The sequence below is a fragment of the Gracilinanus agilis genome, chromosome 1, assembly GCF_016433145.1.
Source record: "Gracilinanus agilis isolate LMUSP501 chromosome 1, AgileGrace, whole genome shotgun sequence".
Classification (NCBI taxonomy): domain Eukaryota; kingdom Metazoa; phylum Chordata; class Mammalia; order Didelphimorphia; family Didelphidae; genus Gracilinanus; species Gracilinanus agilis.
Window position 1 is genome coordinate 80,181,129 of NC_058130.1, and position 25,153 is coordinate 80,206,281.

The window sequence follows — 25,153 nt, forward strand, 5'->3', positions numbered from 1 at the left end:
GTAGTAAAGAATTATAAACTGAGGGATGTCCATCAATTAGGGAATGGCTGACCAAATTGTCATATATGGCTGTGATGGATTAGAAAAGATGAATAGACTAATTTTTTTAAACTTGGAAAGAAATACATGAGAAAATAAATAGTTGAATGAGTAGAACCAGGGCAATATTATACACAGCCACAAAAACAATGTTAAAAGATTAAACTGTGAATAATACCTGCAGAAAGTGAACAGAACGGTGAAATATGAAAGATTTAATTTATATGTCCATGTCAGCCACCTTGATGATATCTGTGATGTTAAGAGGCACTAATTGACAGAATTTATTCTGTAAATATGAATAAAAGTGAGCTAAACATTTATGAGATTTGTGATTTCAGTTGTATACTCTCTTATTTTCCTTTCTACATAGAAGTCCTTGTTTTATTTGACTTGTAAAATTTGAAATAAAGAATAAAATTATGTATATATGTTGCAGAGATTGAATGCAAAAGCAGATATGAAAATCTATCTCTCTTCATTTAACCAGATATTAAAGAGATTTTCAAAGATATGTAAAACAATCCAATCTTCAAATTGATGTTTTTATTTTCAAAATATATTTAATACAAATTATGTTAACATATAGGGATTGTTATACTTGCTAAATTAATAAATAATATTTTCATGCATTTTTAATTTCCAATAAGATAAATATTGCTATTTATAACACATAAAATCTCTTTGGGGACCCAAATAAAGGTTCTGAGGTCTATAAGTTTGAGGGCCACTAGATTAAAGAAATGAAAACTAAAGAGCAAGAGGAATGAAAATATTTGAAGGTCTATCAAGCAAAAGGGAAAAGAAATACATTATGCTACTCCAAAAAGTAGAACTAGATAGGACCAATGATTAGAAGGGTTTGCATAGTATATTTGAAATTTTTAAAAAAGGAATTCGTTTCTGTTTAAAATAGGTCAAGAATGGAAAACTCTAGCTCAAAAAATACCAGTCCCTCAACAACAAATATTCCAGAACATGATTCTGAATTGGTCTGCTTACCCTACATAACTTTTGAGAACACTATTAATTTAAAAATTGCAATTTTTGTGGTTCTCTGAGTCTGTCAATAATTTGCAAAATCCTCAAATATCAAAGTTTAAATGGACCCTAGAGTCTTTTAGTCTCACCCCCTACCTGAATTATGAATACCTTCTATAAATTACCAAAAAATGACAATCCATCCTCTATATCCAGTAATAAAGAACTCACTCCTATATGAGATAACCAATATATATTTGGATTGTTCCAAATTTTATTTATACTTCAGCAAGAATTACTTTTGTTGAATAATTATACTGTTTTCTTGATCCCCAGGGTGGATAATAGCTTTCCCCCTCAGAAAGTATATGGAATTGAAGGTGGTGAGGTGCTAACTTTTAAGAATATACACCATATAATATTTTGATTTAGAACAAATTTTGTATTAATATCCTATCTCTAAAAGTATGAAGCCATAATTTATCTAAAATTAACCTGGAGCCTGGTATAGTATTCTACATATTGAGGTATAATAAATTTTTATACCTACACTGAGTGAAGGATAAAAAACTTTATTTGAAAGAGCAATGAATTTGTAGTCAACAGACCCGAGTTCTGATACTGACTTTCTTCCTTCTTACCTTTCTAACCTTGAACAAATCATTTATTCTTTTCTCTAAGCTTTGATTTATTCATCTATAAAATGAGAGGATGAAACTAGACAGCCTCTGTGGATTCTTTCAGCTCTAGACCTATGATTTTAAGGGATTTGTTGTGATGTTTATTTATTTACATAAGATATTGTTGGAAAGAAAAGGAGTTTGTTTGTAAAGATGAGGAATTGCAAAGAAAAGCAGAACTGATTAAAGATGGAAGAGGAAAATGTTTAAGCAGTCACATGGGAGCACTATGCACTTGGAGTTCAGAGAGAAAAGAATGAGATACAGGAAGAATAAGAGGTTGCCAAAAACAAACTTTGGAAAAACTAAGCAGGGTCCTGATGTCTGCCCCAGGTCACTGAAAATTATTTCACATCTTCTCGTTACCCAATAGATTGTCAGTATCTTGGTTAGTAAACCTTAGGAAGTTTCCTAAATAAACCAATGAACTGATATATAAAATGATTTCTCTTTCTACATGCATGTAGAAACATAAATGTAAAAGGATCTACTAACCAGTATACATATCTATAGCTAACATAGCTATGTGTATTAGTTAAATATATGGCTATGTATTAGCTAAATGCATATAAATTCACGAGTATTCTTTTGTCCATATAAAAAATGTCATAGTTTATTGTTCTTGTGATAATGAAACTTTTTTCTATACTCTCTTTACCTATCTAGTTAGCAGGCCACATTTATTTCCTTGACAAAGAGTTAAATGAAGAAAAACAAATCATTCATACATAAAGACATTGTTTCTCATAAAGCTGCCCAAATAGGATGGTGACTTATACAAGATGGCTTTCTATAGGTAGAACCTGGTCATAACAGAACATCAGTGACATCCAGTGGCTGGCTGATTCACTGAATTAGTGTTAAAAAACCAATATCACAAAGACAAGTCCTTTCTAACACATTCCAATAGGTGAAGAATGGATTTTTTTAAGTAGCAATTAAAACCATTTTAGTCACCTATGTGCCTTGACATAATAATATAATTAACAGAAAAGAAAATCAGAAAATCTTTATTTTCTGTCCAAGGCATGGAAGAAAGGTAAGGCTTCATTTAGTAAGATACTGACATTGCCTTGTTTGTCAAACTACATTCTTTCTAATTCTGAGGGAACAAGTTACAAAGCTATTCATAACACAAAAAGTAACAATATTTCATACTCATATGCAAAAGTTTTCTCTTAAGAGATACCATAAGGAATCAATATATTCATTTCAACTATATTTCTGAGTTATTTTTTCATTTTCCTTAGAAAAATAGCTTTACGAAAGATTCTGAAATAGATATTCAAAGAGACATATGAATTAAGTATATATGAAATTAAGTAGCATAATTTATATGACTACAATGGCATAAAAAATAAATCCCAAACTGATCAATGCAATGACAAAATGTGAGTCTAGAAGACTAATGATAAAGTGTATCTCTCACTTCTTAGCAGAAAGGTGATAATCTTAACAGTATAGGATGGGATATTACATTTTAGATACATTCAATTTTTGAATTTACTCCAAATATACTTTTTAAATCGTAATGAAAACTTTAATTTCAGAATAATGAATTATGAGGGGAAATGTGGGCAGAGTGTTATCATCTGAAAAAAAAAACTTCCAGTTAAGTGTTTTAAAACAAATTGAAAAGAAAATTGAAAAGAACAGAAGGAAGCTGAGAAAGGAACAGAGACAAACTTCAAATAGTGACCATCAATGATTTGATAATTAGAACTTCTAGAAAATTAAATTAAATGAGTTCTTTCATGAAGTTTCAGGAACTGTTTCAATGGGGGAGTTAAAAAAAAGGATACTACTTCTCGGTATGCTATCAATTTATATTGGATGGGTACAAGTAATGGACTAAATAAATCCTGGGCCTCCCTTCTTAGTATAAAATACAAGATTTTAGGATTTTCTGGTCATTCGAATCCAATGGGTAGTAAATATATATGTAGAGGTTTTGTATATTGTCTTTTAGAGTCTCTGAATGTTCATAAACATTTCATAGAGTTGAAAGAATAAAATTCAACTATTAACTCACCAAAAATCTCCTTCATAACTCCTGAATAGTATCATAGTATCTTGATGAGGACTTCCAGTAAGAATGAACCCACTATTTCAAAAAGCAGTTCATTATGTTCTTGGAAAGTTTCTTTCTATGAAGTTTTTCTTATATCTGATTTGCCAATCAGTCACATACACTCATAACCCTATCCTTGGTATATAGAAATAGAGCCTAACTTACCTTCCATAAAATCTTTTGTCCCTCCAAATATTAGAAAAATCCCACGATGTATAAATTAAATCTTCCTTCCTCCAGTCTAAATGTTTCAGCTTGGTATAAGCATCCAACTAACACTCTGTCATTTATTAGATCATTGATATTTTCTTCTTAAAAAACCAAAAAATATTTTAGGTTATACTTAAACCTTTCTAACATAAAGTGATATCTAATCATTCATCCTACATCTTATATTAAATTTTATTTCTGTATCAAAATGTAATACTATATATTTATCTGAATTAAATTTCATAGTAATTCTATGAGCCCAATTCTCCAGCCTCTCAAGATCTTTTGGATAAACTTATCAAATGAATAAGCTCTCCATCCCAGTTTTGTATCATCTGCAGGTTTGAGGACCATGCCATCATGTAATTTATGCCTTTATCTAAGTTGCTGATGAATATATTCAACAGTAATGAGTCAACCACAGACTGCTAAACATTCTACTGGAGACCTATTTAAATCACTTTGAACCATTGACTACTCATTGAACTTGACTACATATAAAATTACATTATCATTTACCTGGCATTTCTCCATATAAATGGTATGACATATTTTATGTGTTAATATCATTGGAACTAGAAGAGACCACTGAGGCAATTTCATTTAACATATGAAGAAACTAAGGTCCAAAAAAGCTAAGTGACTTGCTCAAGGTTACACAGGTGGTTATCATAAGAGGTAGGATTTGAACCCAACTTTTCTGATTACAAGGTCCAAGTTCTTTCTGCTGTATCAGAGATGCATAGATTTTAGTGTTCTAATAATGAATCCTTCCTCACAACCCAACTCTTTCAAATCAATACATTCTCAACACAACTTGAAAAACACATATTACCCCTCTATTCTGTAAAAGTCACTATCCTGGGCACTGGGGCTATAAAAAAGTTCTTTCCTTGAAGGAGTTTATATTCTAGTTGAAGAAAGAATACATTTAGAAATAAGTAAAAAAGAACTTGAGTAAGGGGTGAGTGCTAATGACTGGGAAAAAATAAGTCAGCAAAGATATCATGAAAGAGATGAATCCTGAGCCAAACCTTTAAGAAGACAAGGAATCCAAGCAACTGAGATTAGGAAGGAGGACATTCTACACATAGTAGAATAATATATGCATAGGCATAACGAGAAGGGTCAGGAAGACCTGGAATCAAACCCTGTCTAAGATCCTTAGGAGCTACATAATCATAGGCAAATCATTAGCTTCTATGGACCTCAGTTCTCCTAACTGTAAAAGGAGGAGATTGGATTCATGAGGTTATAAGGTCCATTCTCAGACTATGAAATATAAACAACAGGATTTTGGATATGTGGAGTGAGTGACATCAAAGAATTGAGAATGAAACTGAGAATATGAATCTAAGTGGATGACTAGAAAGAGGTGCTCAAAAGCTATAAGAAAGTTCAAAAGAGGGAAGGGTCTCTGGAAAAAATATTGAGTAATATATTAGACATATTGGACTCAAGATTGACTCTGGAACACTTCTTTCAAAATCATCTAATAGTTCATGATGTAGGATTAGAACAGAGGAGGGATTATATATAGACATAGAGATCTAGTAGTAATCCACAGAAAGATGATAATTGAACCCCTGGAAGCTTGTGAGATCACTGAGGGAAAAAGTAAGAAAAAAGGATAATGCTCAGGATAATGCATGGAAAAAATGCACAGTTAATGGAAATTGCATATATAGAAATCTATCAAAAGATACTATGAAGAAACTATTAAAAAAGTAGGAGATCCAAAAGAGCAAAACTACAAAAATACAAAAGTTGAGGTGGTCAATAATGTCAAATACTAAAGACTAGGCAAAAGAAGTGAGGACTGAACAGAGGCCACTGGATTTTGCACTTATGAAATCACTGGTAACTTTAAATAAAGCAGGTTTACTGGGATGATGAGGGTGGAAGCCAGATCAGAGTGAGTTCAGAAGGAGGTAAAAAGTAAAGTAAGTTCAGGCATCTCTAGCATAAATAGATTTTTTAATAAATTTAAGTTAGAAAGAAAGGAAAAATATGGAGTGATATCTAGTAGGAAGTGGTAGGATCAAAGGAAGGTTTTGGTTTTTTGTTTTCAATGTTTTTAAAGCATGGTTATATTTTTAGGAATCCAGAAAGAATGAAGAGATAAATATTATTGAGGAGAGAGAGGGGTGAGAACAGTAACAATCTGGTGAAAAAGGCAGGTGGGAATGGCATCCAAGATGCAAGTAGAGGGATTTGCCTTGGCAAGGAGAAAGATGACTACACTGTTTCCCAGATAATCTTGAGCAAATCATTTTTTTCTTAGTCACAATTTCCTCAGTTATTAAATAGGGTTTTAGATCCTTCACAGGATCATCAAAAGGATTAAATGAGACACTATTTGAAAACACCACGTGAATGTTAGCTATGATAAAGCAAGAGTGTTTTACATGGAATCAACAAGAAACTAAACTATTGTTGCTAACCAAATAAGCAAATATTGAACTTAATGGCTGTCATAATGACCAATCATTGAGCTGGCATTATTTACAAGGAGTGAAAAAACTGAATGGAATTATTGGAAGAATGCCTGAGCAAAACTGTGAGAATGAAGAATGCACCTGACAACATTGTGGGCCTATCTTCTTTCACAGGCACTAAATTAATTTTGTCACATTATGAAAGTCAAAACAACACATTATGTTTTCCAGAAACCTGGCAAACCAGAATCTTCTCCATGAACATGCCTTGGTCCATCATTATTCTACAGTGTTTGAGGAGTCTCTATCACAGAGTCACATATGTATTCACCATTTATATACCATTATTTTATTTGTCTATAATTGTCCTTCCTATCTTGGAGTGGAAGCACCCTATCATTCATTTCAAAATTCCCTCTCTACTACTAGGAGTATTGTATGGTATGTATTTGCTCTTAAGTTAAAAGGAATTATGAAAATGTTTTAAGATAGTTAATTAAGAGAATTTTAAAACACTCCAGAAGATAAGCAGAAATGCCCTTTGGAGGTATATACGTCTGATCTACAGTTGAAAATTACTCAAATAAATATCAGCATCATTTTTATCCCTTCTAGTAACAAGTTATAATTAAACTAAATTATATTAAAAATCAGTAACTCTATAAAGAAATAAGATATTGATACCATCAGACATTGATCCCAGTTTTCCCTCTTGGTTATTCACTTGCCTTTTTCTTCATTTCACCCACTGTGGTCACGAGGACAAAGTTTGGGGGTCATTTTATTTCATTTTAATTACATTATAGTAACCCATTCATTAATGACAGTATTTTCTCTCCATTGTACATATGTCTAAACTTATCAAAGTTGACAATAAAATTAATTATTAAAATTTGAATCATATTTTCTATCTGGTCTATAGAAATCCTTTTGAAATTGTTAGATTTGTTCTTTACTCCAACTGGACCCAGGTACAAGAAAAATACACTGGACATGATTACTATATTTAAATATTTGAATGACTCTCATGTAAAATAGACTGACTTTTGATTTTCCATAGAGAGAAGAATGAAGGGCAATAGGCAAAAATTGCAGGAAAGCAGATTTGAAGTATATTTTAAAAAGCTTCCTAACAACCACTGCTGTCCAAAGGGTAATGGATTGCTTCTGGAAGTAATGAGTTCTCCCATCACTAGAGGTCTTCAAATGGCATCTAAATGATCACTTCTTGGGATGCTTTAGAGAGGATTGCTGCTCAGGCATGTGTTTGACTAAAAGATTTATCTGGAATCCCAGAGAAATGGGACGTTTACTTATTTATATACACATATATGCATGCATGTTCATGATTCTAAGTTTTGTTTTTAAAAACAATCAGGATGGTCTTATAAAACAATACTAATACTCAAAGTAAGTTACAAAGCACAAATACTGCATTGGAAATTTTCCATAAATTCCAATTTCCCCAACTATAATTGAATTATTCTTCAAGGCAAAAGCGTTCCAGTGATAAGCACTAAACCATGTATGAATTTCAAATCACTATATATACAATCATCATAGGCATTTAAAACTGGATCCACTGAAATGCATAGTGCAAAGAATAGAGCCTGACTGTGAGAAAATGATGATGAAGAATGAAAATATTAGACTAGTAGAAGTTCAGTAACTAAAAAACTTGCACATTTAGATACAAAATATAGTAAGAATAGTCTCAAACTGCCCATATCAAAAAATGGCTTCATATAGGTATGCTTTATTTTAAGAACTACAATATTAAACTACTTAAACATTTATAAAACAGGTAATCTAGTGGGTAATTAATAGTATAATAAAAAAGACTTACTTTAGTTTGCAAAATTATTTCCTTGAATACTGAGTTCCCATAATATTTAGGTGCCTGCTATACCTCATTAACTATTCACCCAAGATGTTGGGGAACAACAAAACTTGAATTCAAAATATTAGAAGCATATTCCCATGTTTCCAGTAGAAAAATACAATTCAGTTTACAAAATTTCAGCATACACACATTTCTGGAATGCACTGATTGCTTACATCACCTAAACCCAATTTTGTCATGCAGATTAGAACTAGAATAATAATCACTCCTCCCCTACTGAAAGAATGGCTTCAAAAAGGAAAGGAAGTTAAAGATGCTAAAAAAAATACATTTTTTCTCATTTTCATATTCATACCTTTGGATGTGAGATATTTGCTTCCAGAATGCTATTGATGGTATCCTCTGAGATAGTAGTCAAAGAACGCAATTCTTCTGTTAACTTGGTAACATTCTGCACACAATCTTTTACCCTCACATCTGAAACAGTGACAAAAAAAACTTAGGATCTATAATAACAATGTACTTACTTTAATGGTTAATGGGGCAGGAAGAGATTAAACATAAAACAATTATAATTATAGTGTGTTGTGTTTATTTCACATGTACATTTGAAGATTTCTAAAATCTACTGAAAATTTCTTATTACAACTCGGAATTTAACAATTCCAATCCACAAGTTTTTATTGGGTGCCTACTGTGTGCAAGTCTAGCAGCTGAGGACACAAAGCAAAACCCAAATCAGTTCTGATCCTCCAGGACTTGCCTTCTGTTCAACTTCTCTTTACACATACTATATCGTTTCAGTAGAAGGCAATTCAAGGGGAAAATATTAATATCTAGGGGCATCATGGAAACTTTCAAAAAGTAACACAAGAACAAAATCTCGAAGAAGCATAAGGAATCTGAAAGATAAGGAGAATGTGAGTTTCAAGAAGAAGGACACAGCTTGTTCAAATGTAGGAACATTGAAGTGAGGGGAACCGCTAACAATCTAGTTTGACTACCTCAACATATGTCGTGCTATCTTACTTCATCTGTCAAATTATGATCTAATTTTTGTTCTTCTGGAGTCTGGTAGTGCAATACATAGAGAATTCAGGAAAATTAGCATTCAAGCCCAGTCTCATAAACTTACTAATTTTGTCACCTGAACTAGTCACTTAAACTCTGTTCACCTCAGTTTTCTTATCTATAAAATGGGGGTGATAAAAATAACACTTACCTCTCAGAGTTGTTGCATCAAATGAGAATACTTACAAAGCATTGTGTGAACCTTAAAGTACTATACAAATGCTAGTTATGTGATTATTATCTAATTTTTAATATTCCCCTATGTAGTACAGAAAGGGGGACATAACAGCTTTGCAGGCTTTGTCTGGGTTCTAATGTCAGTTAGGAGTTTAGAATCTTGGGAAAGAGTTTCAGTTGGACCTGGGAACTTGTGGAGGGAACCAGGGTCCAGCTCAGCTCCTTCTTCTCCTTCTTGAGATTGAAACCTTAACCTTATTTTGCAGTTTTTTGAAATTTGTTAATTTAGATAAAACCTTTGAATCTTCCTATCCTACCTCATTTCCTACCTTCATTTCCCTTACCTAAATGTCTGAGAGGAGTGAATAAGGAGAGTGAATCAGAGAGTTAGTTCAAATCTGTGAGAGTTTAGCCCTACCCTTGCAGTAATTTATCTAGAGAGGTTTTGTATCCATCATCCTAATCCCTTTTGGTTTCAAAATCACCTTGAGAGCTGAATAAAGGCAGAACCTTTCTCAGACTCCATTCCTACTTCCCTTCCCCCACCTGAGGTTTCTCTAAGCAGCTGTTAGGGCTCCCTTGATCCTGACAATCTATCCTGAGAAGACAATAAACCCCTTTGTGTTTAAACAGACCTTTTGGTTACTTCATTAGTTAATTAGTAAGAAAGGGAAGAAGAGGAATAGAATCAACATACTCTGGGTTTGAGGGAAGCCAGGTATCCATCTTGAAGAAGTGTAACTTCAAACAAATCCCTTCCTGTGATATTAACTAAAGCCTGTAGTTAATTTCAATCAGTCTATTTCCCTTCAGTGTTTGTCTTTAGCCTAAGTCCTAGTCTGTATTCCCTACTGCTGTTTGCCTGTTTAGATTAATTCATCCTCTCCTTTGAAATCCTAGTTACCTCAGTGTTATACTCCCTGAACTCAGACATTCACTTATTTCTCCTACCACCTCAACTACCATCTTCATCATTGAACATTCCTCATCCACTATATTGCCTTAACTTCCCTACTACCTAATCTATTCCCTTGATTACCTCCAGCCTTGGGTCCTTTGACTTGTCTTATTCCCTGATCCTACCAGTTACTACACCTAGCCTCAACCTCCCTATTACATCCTATCTATTCCCCATATTACATCCTTCCAAGTTCACCTATAACACCTATTACTCTATTATTTTTAAATTAAATGCCCATTATGATGAGGCAAGGAGCTGAAATTAAATGTTCATTAGACAAATGAGATAAGGACAATATAGAAGAAATTAAGAAGTATCCTATATTTAAAGTCTTACTTCTTTACGAAACGAAATTCCAAACAGCCCCCACAAAAAATACTGCAAGCAAGAATACTCTTTCATTTACAGATAGAATTGCATGAAAAAGAATACATACTAATAACATTTTTGGTTTTGTGGTGAAGAGAGTTTCTTAACATAAACTAGAACTATAAATATTCTTCTAATACATTTTGATAAGAGAGAGGGGCAACAGTTCTCAAGTTTACAACAACATTAATCCTCTGGAGACAGCATGGTTCAATGAGAAGTGGGGACCGGGGGAGGGTGTAAAGAAATCCTATGTTAAGAAGACCTAAATTTCAACCCAAGCTTGGTTTCAAATCTTTGTTCTATTTATTACCTGCATAACTTTGAGTAATTGATTTAGATTTTATGGACTTTCTTTTTCTTATTCTCAAAATGAGAGATTTGAACTAGGTGGCCTCCCAAGTTCATTAGAGGTCAAAAACTATGTTCTGCTGTGTGTGGTAGATAGAATTTACTGTAGAGCTGTCCATATTTTATGAAACCTGATGCAGAAAAACTTCACTAAAATCTACCTCTAATAATGACATGGTCTTAATTCTGTATTTTTACAAGGCCAGCAGAATGTAAGTCTTGAAAGATCTATCCAACCCAAAAAGGCCAAGTACAGCCAAATTATATGATTGCTAGAAGTCTGAAGACATCTAACCTATATTAATTTGGAGAGAGAGTCAACATCAGTAAAGCTACAGGATGATAATTTTGGCCACAGCCAACTCTTAAAAACCATCTATAAATAATGACTTGTGTTGGTGGCAGGAGTGCCCATCTTGGACAAAACACAGTTCTCTGATATATTTCAAGGGGAAAACGCATGTCTTGCTCATTGCTGAAAGCTTTAGATGACTCCTTACAAACTTCAAAAATCCCTCACTACATCTCTCTGTATAACAATACAAAAAAAATAATAATAAGCTATCTTCAATGACCAAATTCTTCTTAATGCCAAAGTCTGAAAGAACCTTTACAGTTCACTAATTTTAGCCAACAATTCCTGGAATTATTTGGGAGGTTTGTGCCAGTGATCTATGCTACTATTTTTTAAAAATGTCAAAAAACAAAAGCGAGTAGGCAAGAGGTTAATTTTTGATTCCCAGGCTAAATGAGGATTTAAAAATATGCCACACAATCTCTTTATATGTTCTCCCCAGAGATTTGGTTAGCAGAATTACAAGTAATGAAACCCAATAGCAGTCACTGCCTATAATTATCTGAGTCTGAGAGGAAGGCACATTCCTAATGAATGCATGATAGAAGAGCAGTCGACCTCATTAAGCACATAGTAGGGCCATAGTAAACATTTACTGAATGTTGCATTGAACTGAATTATCAAATATAATGGACTACAGTAACAATAGCAATATTTTATCTGCACTTTCATACCTAAAAGCAAATTCTATCAGCATCTGGTGTAGTTCAAATTGTGACTTAACTATATCCTACCTACATGACCTCAGGCAAGACACTTAACATCTCTCAGGCTCATCCTCCTCTCCTGTAAATTGGGATAATAATACTTAAACCATTTCCCTTAACAGGTTGTTGTGAGCCTCAAAAGAGATAGTTACCAAAAGCACTTTGTAAACCTTAAAATGTTATAGAAATGTCAGCTACAATTTTTCTATTTCCACACCATTAAGTTTTCATTAAGATCTGCTTGCTACCGGCATCCTTAAAGTATTCCTTTGTGGTTAGTAAATGTCATAATAAACATTAGACGGCCAGGGAAATAGTTTAAAGAAATGAAGATTTAGACAACAAAGAGTCCAGAAAAATGTTCTCTCTGCCTCCAAGTTGCCTTCTGAATACTTAGAAGAGGGTTTTCTGATGTAATAGTTTTCACATTGCCAGAACATTGAGTCTGCAATAATCTAGCATGTAAAGGACCTAAAGTAATCTAAGGAGAAAAGTAATCAGTAAATAATGATATGGTAAAATCAATAGAAATACTACAGGGGAAAAATTAATAGGTCTAATGATATTTGAAAGGTACCATCATATGACATGGAATATGAATAACTAGAAAAATACATATATATTATATATTCATATATAATATATATTAGTAGAACAAATCTAAGTTACTAAATGAAAAATAATTCATTTTTCACCATCTGACTAAGTGCAACTAATGCTTCCCAATACAGCCATAAAGGATTTCCCATTTTGGTTGAGAATGGACAAAAAAAAATCCAGCATAATGTTCTGTGAGAGAAGGAAGTAATCTTAGTTTCCAACCCCCTTTGTAGTTGATAAACCGAGATATGAAGTGTCTTGTCTCATATCACACAACTACTTCATGTCGGGAATAAATTAGAACCCAGGGACCGAGTCCATTATACTCTTCGCTCCATCATAGTACCCACTAACTGGGCCCAGAAGTATTAATAATATTTCATTTACCCATAATATGATATATAGACATATTTTTACAGGTGTGGCAGCCCTTCCATCATTCGTTATATTTTCTTCTTTAAACAGATGTTTATATGAAAATGATGCTTCATTTATTTTGTCTGTTGGAAGAGATCCAGGAACTTACCTCCAGTTACACTGAGGTTACTAAGAAAAGTCATAATGGGGTCTCCTGATAAAGGCTTCTCAAGGCTTCTGACCAGCCTGAAATGACAGGGAAAATTAATGCCAAATTAGACAAGCTAAAACATTAGAAAATATGTTAGAGAGAACCTGACCTCCTAAAATCCTGGGAGAAGGATTGTATAACAAGGTAATTAGGTCCCAAGCCCCTCCTGACACCATCTATCTGCTTATGTTCATGAATACACTATAGCAATACATTTTCTCCTCAGACTTCCTGCCAAGATGAACCAAGGGAATAAAGATTCATGATGAATAGTTTTAGACTGAATGCTTCATTTTCCAATGTGAAGGGAGGACAGAGAAGAAATATCAAGGAACTGGGACAATAGGGAGTCTAGGCGAATATTGTTCCTTCTACCTCTAAGTCATCTACTGAATACAAATTATATATTTCTTCCTCTAGTAATTTTCCATTTCCCAAATATTAAGTGAACACTAAAGAAATAAGCAAGAAACCTGGAGTAATTAGAGAACAAATACAAATCTGTGATCCTTATTATTAAGTATGCTTAGTCTCATAATTATTATGAAACCATATAAGTTTTGAAGTCAAGAAAACATGGGCTGAAGTCCCACGTATGCCATGTAATGCCTTTGTGACTTTGGTCAGAAATTCAGCTAACTTCTCAGTGTCCCAAGAAACACTGGAAAACTACATGTTGCACAATCTATTAATTGGCATTTGTAGAGAATGTTTCCTCATCAGGAATTTCCTGTGCCAATGAATTCATAGGCCTTGTACAAAAAAACAAAATGATATTTTATCATTTTCAGTTTTGAAAAGTAAATGACCAAATTAAATAAAAACCTGGATTTACATTTGCACATGTTGCTGAACAGTTTCTAACACTGCAGAGCATTCACAGTCTCTGGCTGTTGCATTTCCCAGGCTTATCTTAAAACCTTCCAAGGTTCTAGAAAGTTTGCTGCTGGCATATAAAAGGCTTTCACAATGTCCATGATTGGATGAGGACCAAATATTTTCAAAATCCTAGGAGACACAATAATAACAAAGGTAAGAAATGCTTGTTATTATTATTCACTGTAATTAAAAGACATACTCTTATTAACTATGATAGAAATTTGAGTTTGTATCATTTTCCACAATTAAACTTGAGCAGCAATTTGAAGACACTAGTGAAATGGACAATGTCATGTGACAGTATTTTTTTATATTTCGAAAGAAAACTTCACTAGAATGATTTATTAGTCTTAAACTATGAAAGGACATGTAGCTATAAGATAGGTTTCTTAACTAACATTTTCATAATAACTTACCAGGATGGGTAAAAACATACTGCTAAATGTAGCCCCCAAACTATCTAAGTTCTAAAGTATCCAAGGATGACCATTTTGATTATTCATTAAAAAGACAAAGCAGAAAAATAAATGTAAGTGAATTACTGAAGAAGCAGAGTCCTGGGTTAACAAGTCTACAGACCTGATAGTGGTTATGAGCCAATGTAATTCCTTGTACAATGGATAAGAGGAGATGTCTTATTAATCCATCCTTGCAGCTCAGAAAAGTACACAAAATGTCCTTAGTAAAAGAAGGCTTTTCTATGAGAAGGAACAGAAAAGAATAATTGGTAACATTTTGAGTCCTATTACAAACAAATTTTCTAAAAAAAAAAATGAAAAAATCTATAAAAATAAAAAGAAGTAAGATTCTGAAGAATATTATGAATTATTCTAATTAAATTTCAAATCGGTTGAATACTTTATTAAGAATTTACTAGGTGCAGAACACTGTGCTAGGTTCTGAGAGAGACACAAGAATCTATGCTGATGACAGCAGGAAGATTAAAGAAGGGAGAGGAACATTGCTTGATATGGATGCAGCAATGATAAACCAATGAAAAAAAGGCAATATCTTATCTGGTTTCTGGTTTCTCTATCAGAAAATTATTTTCAACCCAAAAAGCATAGCACAAAGAGGGAAATCATAAATTCAAAATGTAAAAAACTGGGAACAATATAAGACAATAACTGATTGTCTTCAGTAAGTTCAATTCAATTCACCCAGATGAACTATATCCCATGACACTGAAAGAACTGGTAGGTGTGATTTGTGAGTAGCTGTCAGTGATCTTTGAAAACTCCTGAAGAATGGGAGAGATGCCAGAGAACTGTTTCCTACTTTTTAAAAAAGGCAAAAAGGTGAGATCTTTACAATGTAGATAATAAGACTAACTTGGATTTTTGGAAAGATTCTAGATCACATTATTAAAGGCATAGTTTGTGAGCTCTTTTAAAATGGTTTTGATCATGAATAGCCATCATTATTTCACCATGAACTCTCATTTAAGACTAACATTTATCTTAAAAAGGTAAAAATATTGGCAGATGACAGGGAAAATATAAGTGAATTTTAGCAAAGCCTTGGACAAAGTTTTTCATACTGTCCTTATAGTCAAGATTACAGAATCATAGATCAGGAGTTAGAAGAATGTTTCTGGTCCAACTCATTTTACAGATGAGGAAACTGATGTCCAGTTTGTTCAAAGAGCTAAAGTGGCAGAAAGGCTATAAACTCAGACTCTGGGCCTCCAAGTTCAGTGCATTTACCATAGATAATGGAAAGACATGTGCTAGATAATAACAGTTAAAGGGATGCAAAATTGTTTAAATGGATAGATGTATATAAAGGGTCGCCATTAATGAATTCATCTTAATTTGGAAGTGACCAAGTTTGTGTTTGTGTGTGTGCATGTTTTTAATGGTGCTCTGCTTTTCAAATTTTTATAACTGATTTGAAATGAAAGCAATAGCGAGCAAAACTTACAAAAGATGCAAAGCTGTAAGGAATAAATCACTTGTTAGATGATAGCAAGTCAGAATCCAAAATGTATAAAGATTCATTGAAGAAATTAATAGTATTTAAACTAGAGAAGAAATGTCTTAGGGGACATTGTTGGCAGGATGGCCAAAAAAAAAAAGGTCAACTGCAGTCAGTATGTGGACCTGAATGTCATTTCTATATTACCTATTTATTACCAGGTGTGTATATGTGGGAGAAATGTGAAGTATTAGAAAAGCAGTGCATGAAGGTACTGTTATGACTTTGCTAAAGACCCCATTATTTTCTTCCTTTGCAAGGAAAAATCCATATCTAGCTTATCAGAGGCCTATTAGATCTCTCAGATAGCATGAAGATATAATGCAAGAAGTGACATTTCTAGAACCAAACTTTATGCATGATCAAAATAAGGAGACCCAGAAAAAGCATGCAAGGTCAGTCTGCAATTCTCAAAGCAAAACCTGTCAAAACACAATCTAAAGAACATTCTGACAAGGTTGTCTCTCTCCTCCTAACATAAATTCTCAGTCTTTGAAGAAAATACCCAGAAGCTCTATAATCATCTTTTATAAAGTTATCTTACTTGTTTATGCTGAAAATAAACAAATGTTTGCACTATAAAACTAGGAAAGAAAGAAATGGAATATAACAAAAAATGCCTCTACAAACTCCTACTATAAGAACTAATAATATTCCAATGGGATTATTAGTTCTGTAGTCATAGAGGAAATAATTAATATATGCACACCCTCATATGTATGCATAATTAAAAAGTAGAGGAAGGTCATTTTGTACTTTCTCTTTCTCTCTTTCTTCCCCTCTCTCTCTCTGTGCCCCCCCTCTCTCTCTTTCTCTCTCTCTCTCTCTGTCTCTCACACATACACACACACACACTCATTCACTTATTCTATGTTCCCCCTACCCATTTCTCTTTCTCTTTTTCATTTAATACAGAAAACTTGTCTTTTTCATTGTCTTCTACCTTTCCCAAGAAAGTTATCACTTCCCTTCTATCCACAATACTCTATGTGTATATGTGCATGTAATCTCCTTCTTATAAACCTATTTATTTTATAGAATCAGAGATTAAGATTTACATGGGACCTCAGAAGTCACATAGTCCACCTATCTCATTTTATAATTGAGTGAATGGAGGTCCAAAGAAGTTTAGCAATATGGCTCAGTGTAAAAAAAATACTCTTTTAAGTCAGAAGACCTGAATTCAAAATCCAGCTAATCCATTTATTCCTAGTATGTCCTTGGGCAACTCTCTGGAACTCAGTTTGTAAAAAGTTACAAGACTAGATGATTAAGGTCCCTTCATTCTCCGTCTAATACTCACCCAAGGTCCCACAGGTAGTCAACATCAGAAGTAGGATTTAAAATGCAGGTCATCTAACACCAGTCAATGCTCTTTTCAAAGTGCCTTGCTGTTCTCTTTTATGTATGTCTTATCTGGCTGACAGTGGTTTGATAGAGGTGGTATTTGAGTTTATCATTAAAAGAAATTTTAGTATCGATAGCAGAGAGGTCATTCCAAGAATAGAGAACAGAAAGGAAGACAGATGGGAAAGTACAGGATATGTCCAAGGAATAAAAACAGTTCAGTTTGGCTGAAGCAGATAGTATATGGAAGAGAGCAGAAAGTTGAAGAGAGTCAGTGGCACTGAACTTTAGAGAGTCTCGAAAACAAGAGAGAAGAAAGTAAATATTAAACTGTATGGAATCTGATGGTACATTTAAGTAGTCTGTGCTCCATTTTAAGTTGTTGCATCCAATAAACCATATTTTTCATAATTCAACTGAAATATATTTTTTGAAATTCATTTCTCATTTTTAGGAACAATTTTAATGGTTGTTTTTTTGATATAATGCATAAAGATATTTTTCATCAATGCCAAAACTCTTTTGTTTTCTTTTATTTTGTTTCAGAAAGAGAAGGAAGTGACTTCAACCCAAAATAATATAAGGTCCCTGAGGGCACAGACCGTTTCCTTTTCGTTTCTGTCTTTGTATTTCCTGTGCCTAGAACAACTCCTGGCCCATAGTAGGTGCTTAATAAATGACTGTGGAATTGAACTATTAAATTACTTTTAGTGATTCACAAGAGATGTTGTATAAATATATTCATATACTAGATTAGTCCAAACCTCTAATTTTGCTGCAGCCTAAAGAAATGAAAAGATTTGACCAAAAACACATAACAAATCAGTGTCCAAACTGGGACTAGAACCCAGTTCTCTATTTTCCCAGGCCAACATTCTTTCCAGGATGAAACTTTAACAAGATAATCTAAAAGATAACTATCAAAAAATCTGCTTTTAGAAAATGTTCCATTAAGTTTTTCTTTTAAAATCTTACTTTGCAAATTGTAAAAGTCCCTTCTTTTTGAAAAAAAGTTCCTTTTCAGAAAACACCAATTTTTTTTAGATTAACAAAAAATATATTATCAGTCACCAGTTTGTCTTTGGGGATAAATGGATCTTAGTTTCTTTGGGAAAGAAATGGACATATTTCTATAAAATATGTTTAAGCAATTATGTTATTTGTCTTAAAATAAATGGCTGTACTATATTTTTAAAAGTGAATTAATGTAGGACATATAATACCAGAGTGTGGAATTTGTTTAGCCACCTGAATCTAGTATATAGTACAACATGTGGATAAGGCACTGGACTTAGAATTAGGAAAATTTGAGATCAGATATTCATTAGCTGTGTGACTTTGGACAAGTCACTAAATCCCTGTTTCCTCAGCTATAAATGAGATTGTTGGACTAAGTGAACTCTCAAGTATCAATTATGTATCTTGGAGCCTATGAATAACCAACAGACTTTTGCTGTCTCAAAATTTTAAAAGTCCCAGTGCTTTTTTCCCCAATGATAAAGGGCCAGACTGCTCTATGATCAATATGAATGAGGAGGTAATGTTCCTCCTCCAACAATCCTCTGGCCAGAGAAAGCAATCTAAATGCTTGTTGCCTCTTCATTTTCCTGTGTGCCTCAGAGAGGATACATAATAAGAGGAGAAGGGAATAAACATTTATATAATATCTACTATGTGTCAGACACTATGATAAGCAGTTTTCATTGTTTCTTTGTTTTTTATAAGTAGTTTCTTGCTCCTCACAGTAATCCTGGGAGAAAGGTACTGTTATCCCCATTTTACAGTTGAGGAAATTGAAGCAAACAGACATTGAGTGACTTGCCCAGGGTCACAAAGTAAGTTCCTGAATATGAATTTGAACTCAGATCTTCCTAACTCCAAGCCCAGCATTCTATCTATCACAAACAACCCTAACTTTTATAAAAATTTGAAGCAAAACAATATTTTAATGAAGTTTTATTATTTGCATATAACATTATATCTTTAAAACTAAGATTAAATGGCATTAATAAAAAGTTAATTAAAATTTAAATCCTTATATTATTAAATAATGATCTCTTAATACAACATACATTTGTTTATGAACAGGGTGGGATGTGTACTAGATATCCAAGATTGCTTTTAGCTCAAAAATGCTAGAATTCAGCAGCATTTTCTATGCTAGCAAAAAATTAGAGACAAAGTAGGTACTTAGAAATTGCAAAATGGCTGTTTTTTTAAAAAAAAACATGTTGTATATGTATGCAATAGAATATTATTGAGTAGTAGAAATAATGGTTATGAGAAATTCAGAGGAACATGGAGCAATTTGAATAAATTAATACAGAATGAAATGAGCAGAACCAAAAGAACAATATTCACACCTGACAATGTCAGTGAAGAAAATACTGAAAGGAAGCTAATCTCTGAACAACTGAAAAACCAATAATAGGAAAGAGGGGAAGAACTACTGGGACAAAATATTAGATATTTTGTCAGGTGAGACCACTGTATTAGATGTTTATTGTTGTTGGTTTTTGCTTTACTTTTTTTTAACCAGAGAGAGATCAATTTGTAGGTGGGGATAAGAATTACTAGAAATGATTGATATGAAAGCAAAAGTCACCAATGCATTTTATTTGGAAAAATCATTTGACAAAAATTATATGTACCATATTTTTAAAAAAACACAAAATTTTAATTAGGAAGATGTGCAAATAAACAATTCTTTACTCTACTTGACACTATTCATTTCCTTGTATTCACATTTCCTTACAAGCAAATTTTTCCAAGAATATAAAAAGCTAACTAATAGCTTAGAATATTTTGATACAGAATATGCTAGGGGAGGAGGGACTGTAATTAAATATAAAGATTAAAAATCAATTTTCTGTTACTAAGAAGTCGTTCCAAATATGCTATGTCAATTTAGCAGCTGTAATGCAGATCTAGAAAATAAACTTAACTGGAGGTATTAATCTAAATGTTTAATTCATTTAAAAGCCATTACTTTATCCATGTGTGAAGTGTCAAAATGATTATGTCTTCAACTGTGGCTGAATTCAATATATTGCTTAGGCAATTAAAACTAAGACAGCTCCCATTGAGTGGCAGACTCAATCTTAGCTGGTTTAAACATGTTAGAAAGCAGTTTTTGACAATCCTAAAGAATATTTAGAAAGGTTAAGCTTTATTTAGCCCAATACAAGTCATTTTCATAGCAGCTTTGATTAAAAATATGTCTTCTTTGGGAAATTATCTACCTAATTGTTATATTTACATTGACAGACAGATATGGCATTCATCTCATTTGTATCCACTGGACAAATGTCTACTTACTGTGAACTAGACTTTCTCATCCAGTGGTTTTTAACTATATATATCCTGGACCCCTTTAGCAGTCTAGTGAAGCCTATGGACCTCCTTTAAAAATAATGTTTTCGGGGCAGCTAGGTGCTTTGGTAGATTGTGAGCCAGGCCAAGGGGAAGGGAGGTCGTAGGTCCAAATCTGGCCTCGGATACTTCCTAGTTGTGTGATGATCCTGGGCAAGTCACTTAATTCCCATTGCCTAACCCTTACCACTCTTCTTTCCTAGAACCAATACACAGTATTGATTCTAAGATGTAAGGTAAGGATTTTTAATAAATAAATAAACATAAATAAAAATCATGTTTTTTAAAGAACTGAAGGAAATGCTAAACTTTTAGTCCGAAGTTAATGAATATAAAGAAGTAATTTTGCCCATTCAAAGTCATGGACTTGCCCTGAAAACTATCCATTTGAACTTCAAGTTAAAAACCCCCACTTTAGTTTTTAAAATTTGGATGGAAAGAGTATAGGGTGCCTGTCCCAAACTGTTTGTAATCGAATGAATGGTGAATACCATGTACTAATAACCACAATAGAAAATAGAAAGTTAGAATAAAGGAGAAGTCCACATGAAGTGTTGTTGGTTTTGACCTAGGGTAATGGGACAGGAAACAAGAAAAGGAAGAAAAGGAGGAGAAAAAGGAGGAGGGAAAGGGAAAAAGATGAATCATAGCTAAAGTCCCACCTTCTACAGGAAGCCTTTCTTGATCCTATTTAATTCTAGTGCCTTCCTTCTGCTGATTATATCCAATTTTCCTATATATAGCTTATGTGTGCATAAACTGTCTGCATATTGTCTCCACCATTAGATTATGAGCTTCTTGAGAAGAGAGATTGTCTTTTGCCTTTCTATCCACCATACTAAACAAAGTGCTGGGCACAGAGTAGGTATTTAATAAATGTTTACTGACTGACAATCACAACTAGAATCAAATGCACTTTGTTGAACCACTAAAACTCTTCACAACTTATCCTCCTTAGTATAATTCCTGGCACATAGTTAAAAATGTTTGTTGAATGATTAATGGAGGGGGAAGAGGTGATATTTGTCTCTCCAGATAGATCTGGACTTGGAAGTTCTAAACAGGACAACAAAGATTCCATTGCTTTTGGTGGAATGGTTCTAGCTTGATGAATTAATCTCGCCATCGAATTATGACAATAATGCACTAGAAATGCTAGCGATAGCAGTAAAAAAAGAAGAAATTGAAGGAATTGGAATAGGCAATGAGGTAATCATCACTCTTTGCAGATGATAAGATAATACATCCAGAAAATCCTAGAGAATAGATCAAAAAATTAACTGAAACAAGTAACAACTTTAGCAGAGTTGTAAAATATAAAATAAACTCACAAAAATCATCTGCCATTCTCTTTACTGTCAAAAAAGCCCAACAGAAAAAGATAGAAAGATAGATCCCATTCAATGAATTATGATTTCTCTCTACAATGATCACTTCCATTACAACTGTCTTAAAAATTAATTATGTAGATTACTGTAGGACTTCCGGGTTAAGATGGCAGCAGAGTAAGAAGCAGCTCTTAACCTCTCCTGACCGAAACACACAAAACTCCTCAAGGGGACATAAAAACAAGTCCAGACAAACGGAGGAACCCCACAACAGGGCACAGCGTGGAAGGTATGTGGAATCGAGGCATTTCCATGCTATAAAGGGGTGAAACAGCTCTCACTAAATCGCGGGCTGAGCAACCACCCCACCCCTAGCCCCTCCAAACACAACACCTATAGTGCCGAAGCCAACTAAAAAGAAATAGAGCAAGTTTGGGGCACCCATCGAGTCATTGGCAGCTCCGGGGCCTGTTCCTGAGAGCAGCAAGATTTAGGACCCCATTAAGCCAAAGAACGCACGCGAAATCTGAGCGCGGGAGCAGAACGCAGGCTAAGAACTCAGGCGCGGGCTGAGGTGTGGGTGGAGACAGACACAGCCTCTAGCTAAGGCTCTGAAACCCTGAGTGGGGAACCAGTGCAGATGGGTATACGACTGTGAAAGCAGCGCCCTGAGACTTGTAAAGAAATCTCCAGCAGAGGATCAAGCAAGGGGGTCCACCAGGGGGCTTGACCTTGGAAAAAACCAGAACTCAGACACCAGGAGCCAAAAGACCGTGGACAGACCCTGAACGCAAGGATAAAACTGAGAAGCTGCTGAGCTAATCATGGCTACCCAGTCTCAGGAAGTTCAGAAGAGAAAGATTAACAACAATAAAAAGAAGTCTTGAACACTCGACAACTTTTACACAGAGAAAATTCAGACAACCGAGCAAACAGAGGAGGAGAACAAACAAGCATCCGGACCCTCCTCAAATAAGGAAAACTCCTCACAAGCTATGGAAGAGTTCAAAACTGAGATTTTGAGGAAAATGGAAGAGATCTGGCAAGAAAATAACTGTTTAAAAGGTAGAATCTTGCAACTGGAAAGTGAGGCTCAGAAACCAAATGAACTGATAAGCAAATTGAACACCAGAAATGACCAGATTGAAAATGAATACCAGAAGATTATGGTCGAAAACCAGAAGATTATAGCCAAAAACCAGAAGATTACAGCCGAAAACCAGAAGATTACAGCCGAAAACCAAAAGATCATAGCCGAAAAGCGAAAGATTATAGCCGAAAACCAGTCCCTAAAGGCTAAAATTGAGCAATTATAAGCTAATGATCTCTCAAGACAACAAGAGCAAATAAAACAAAGTCAAAAGACTGAAAAAATAGAAGAAAACATGAAATATCTCAATGAGAGAGTGACAGACCAAGAAAACCGGTCTAGAAGAGACAATTTGAGAATAATTGGTCTTCCAGAAAAACCAGAAATTAATAGAAACCTGGACTCCATACTAACAGAAATAATTCAGCAAAATTGCCCTGAAGTCCTACAACAAGAGGGCAATATAGACATTGAAAGGATTCATACCACACCATTTGATCCAGAGAAGAAAAAGGCCAGAAATATAATTGCCAAATTCAAGAGTTTCCAAGCAAAAGAAAAAATCTTACAAGAAGCCAGAAAGAAACAATTCAAATATCAAGGAGCACCAATCAGGATCACACAGGATCTGGCAGCCTCCACGCTAAAAGACCGTAAGGCTTGGAATACAATATTCAGAAAGGCAAGAGAGCTGGGCCTGCAACCACGGATCAACTACCCATCAAAATGGGCATTCAACAAAATTGAAGAATTCTAGGTATTTGCACAGAAAAGACCAGGGTTAAATGGAAAGTTTGATATCCAACCACAAAAATCGAGAGAAACATGAAAAGGTAAATAAGATACAGAGGGGAAAGAAAAAAAAACTTATCATTTTTAAATTTGCCGTTTTAAGGGCCTCAGTGAGATCTAATTATCTGTATTCCTATGTAGAGAAATGTTATGTATAATTCTCTGTAGTGAACTCTATTCACTATTATAGTATTCACTATTATAGTAATCAAAAGAATAATTCACAGGGAGAGGGTGGAACATTGAATAATCTAAGATGACATGGGGGATGGGAAAGAGGGGGTAAAGAGCAGGGGACACCAAGAGAAACTTGAGTGAATAAGAAAATAGAATATTCTATTACATACAAAGAGGGCATGGGAGGGAGAGGGGACAAATACTATTATAAGAAGGAGAGGAAGAGAGCATTAAAAGGTAATAATCAAACCTTACTCAGTGTAATCAACCCAGAGAGGGAAGAGTAGCTTTATTATCCATTGGGATAAAAACTCTATCTAACCCTACTGAGAAAGTCAGAAGGGATAAACCAAGGGGAGCAGGGGAGTGGGAAGGTCAAAAAAGGGAGGGGAGAAGGGGGAGGGAATTCATAAGGCCTTTAAAAACAAAAAGAGGGGGGGAAATAAGGGAGGGGGTAGAAAGGGAAGTTAATCAAGGGAGGGGATAAGGGATAGGGTCTTTATAGCGAGCCACTGGTTTTAAAGGAAATAGTTTAAGGAGAAGAGGTCGGAATGGGGGAGGATTTGAAAATGTCAACAAATGCACAACTGATGATTATAACTCTGAATGTGAATGGGATGAACTCGCTCATAAAACGGAAGCAAATAGCAGAGTGGATTAGAAACCAAAATCCCACCATATGTTGTCTACAAGAAACACATATGAGGCGGGTGGACATACACAAGTTTAAGGTTCAGGGCTTGAGCAAAATCTTTTGGGCCTCAAATGAG

At 34.1% G+C, this 25,153-nt stretch overlaps 1 protein-coding gene across 1 annotated transcript in view; it reads right to left on the minus strand.

Annotated features, from left to right (window-relative positions):
* ABCA13 (ATP binding cassette subfamily A member 13) overlaps positions 1-25,153 on the minus strand; it is a 474,630-nt gene that overhangs the window by 326,214 nt on the left and 123,263 nt on the right. Inside the window, 4 exon segments of the mRNA XM_044676455.1 lie at positions 8,618-8,739; positions 13,380-13,456; positions 14,257-14,429; positions 14,880-14,998. Coding sequence (XP_044532390.1) covers positions 8,618-8,739; positions 13,380-13,456; positions 14,257-14,429; positions 14,880-14,998 — 491 coding nt within the window.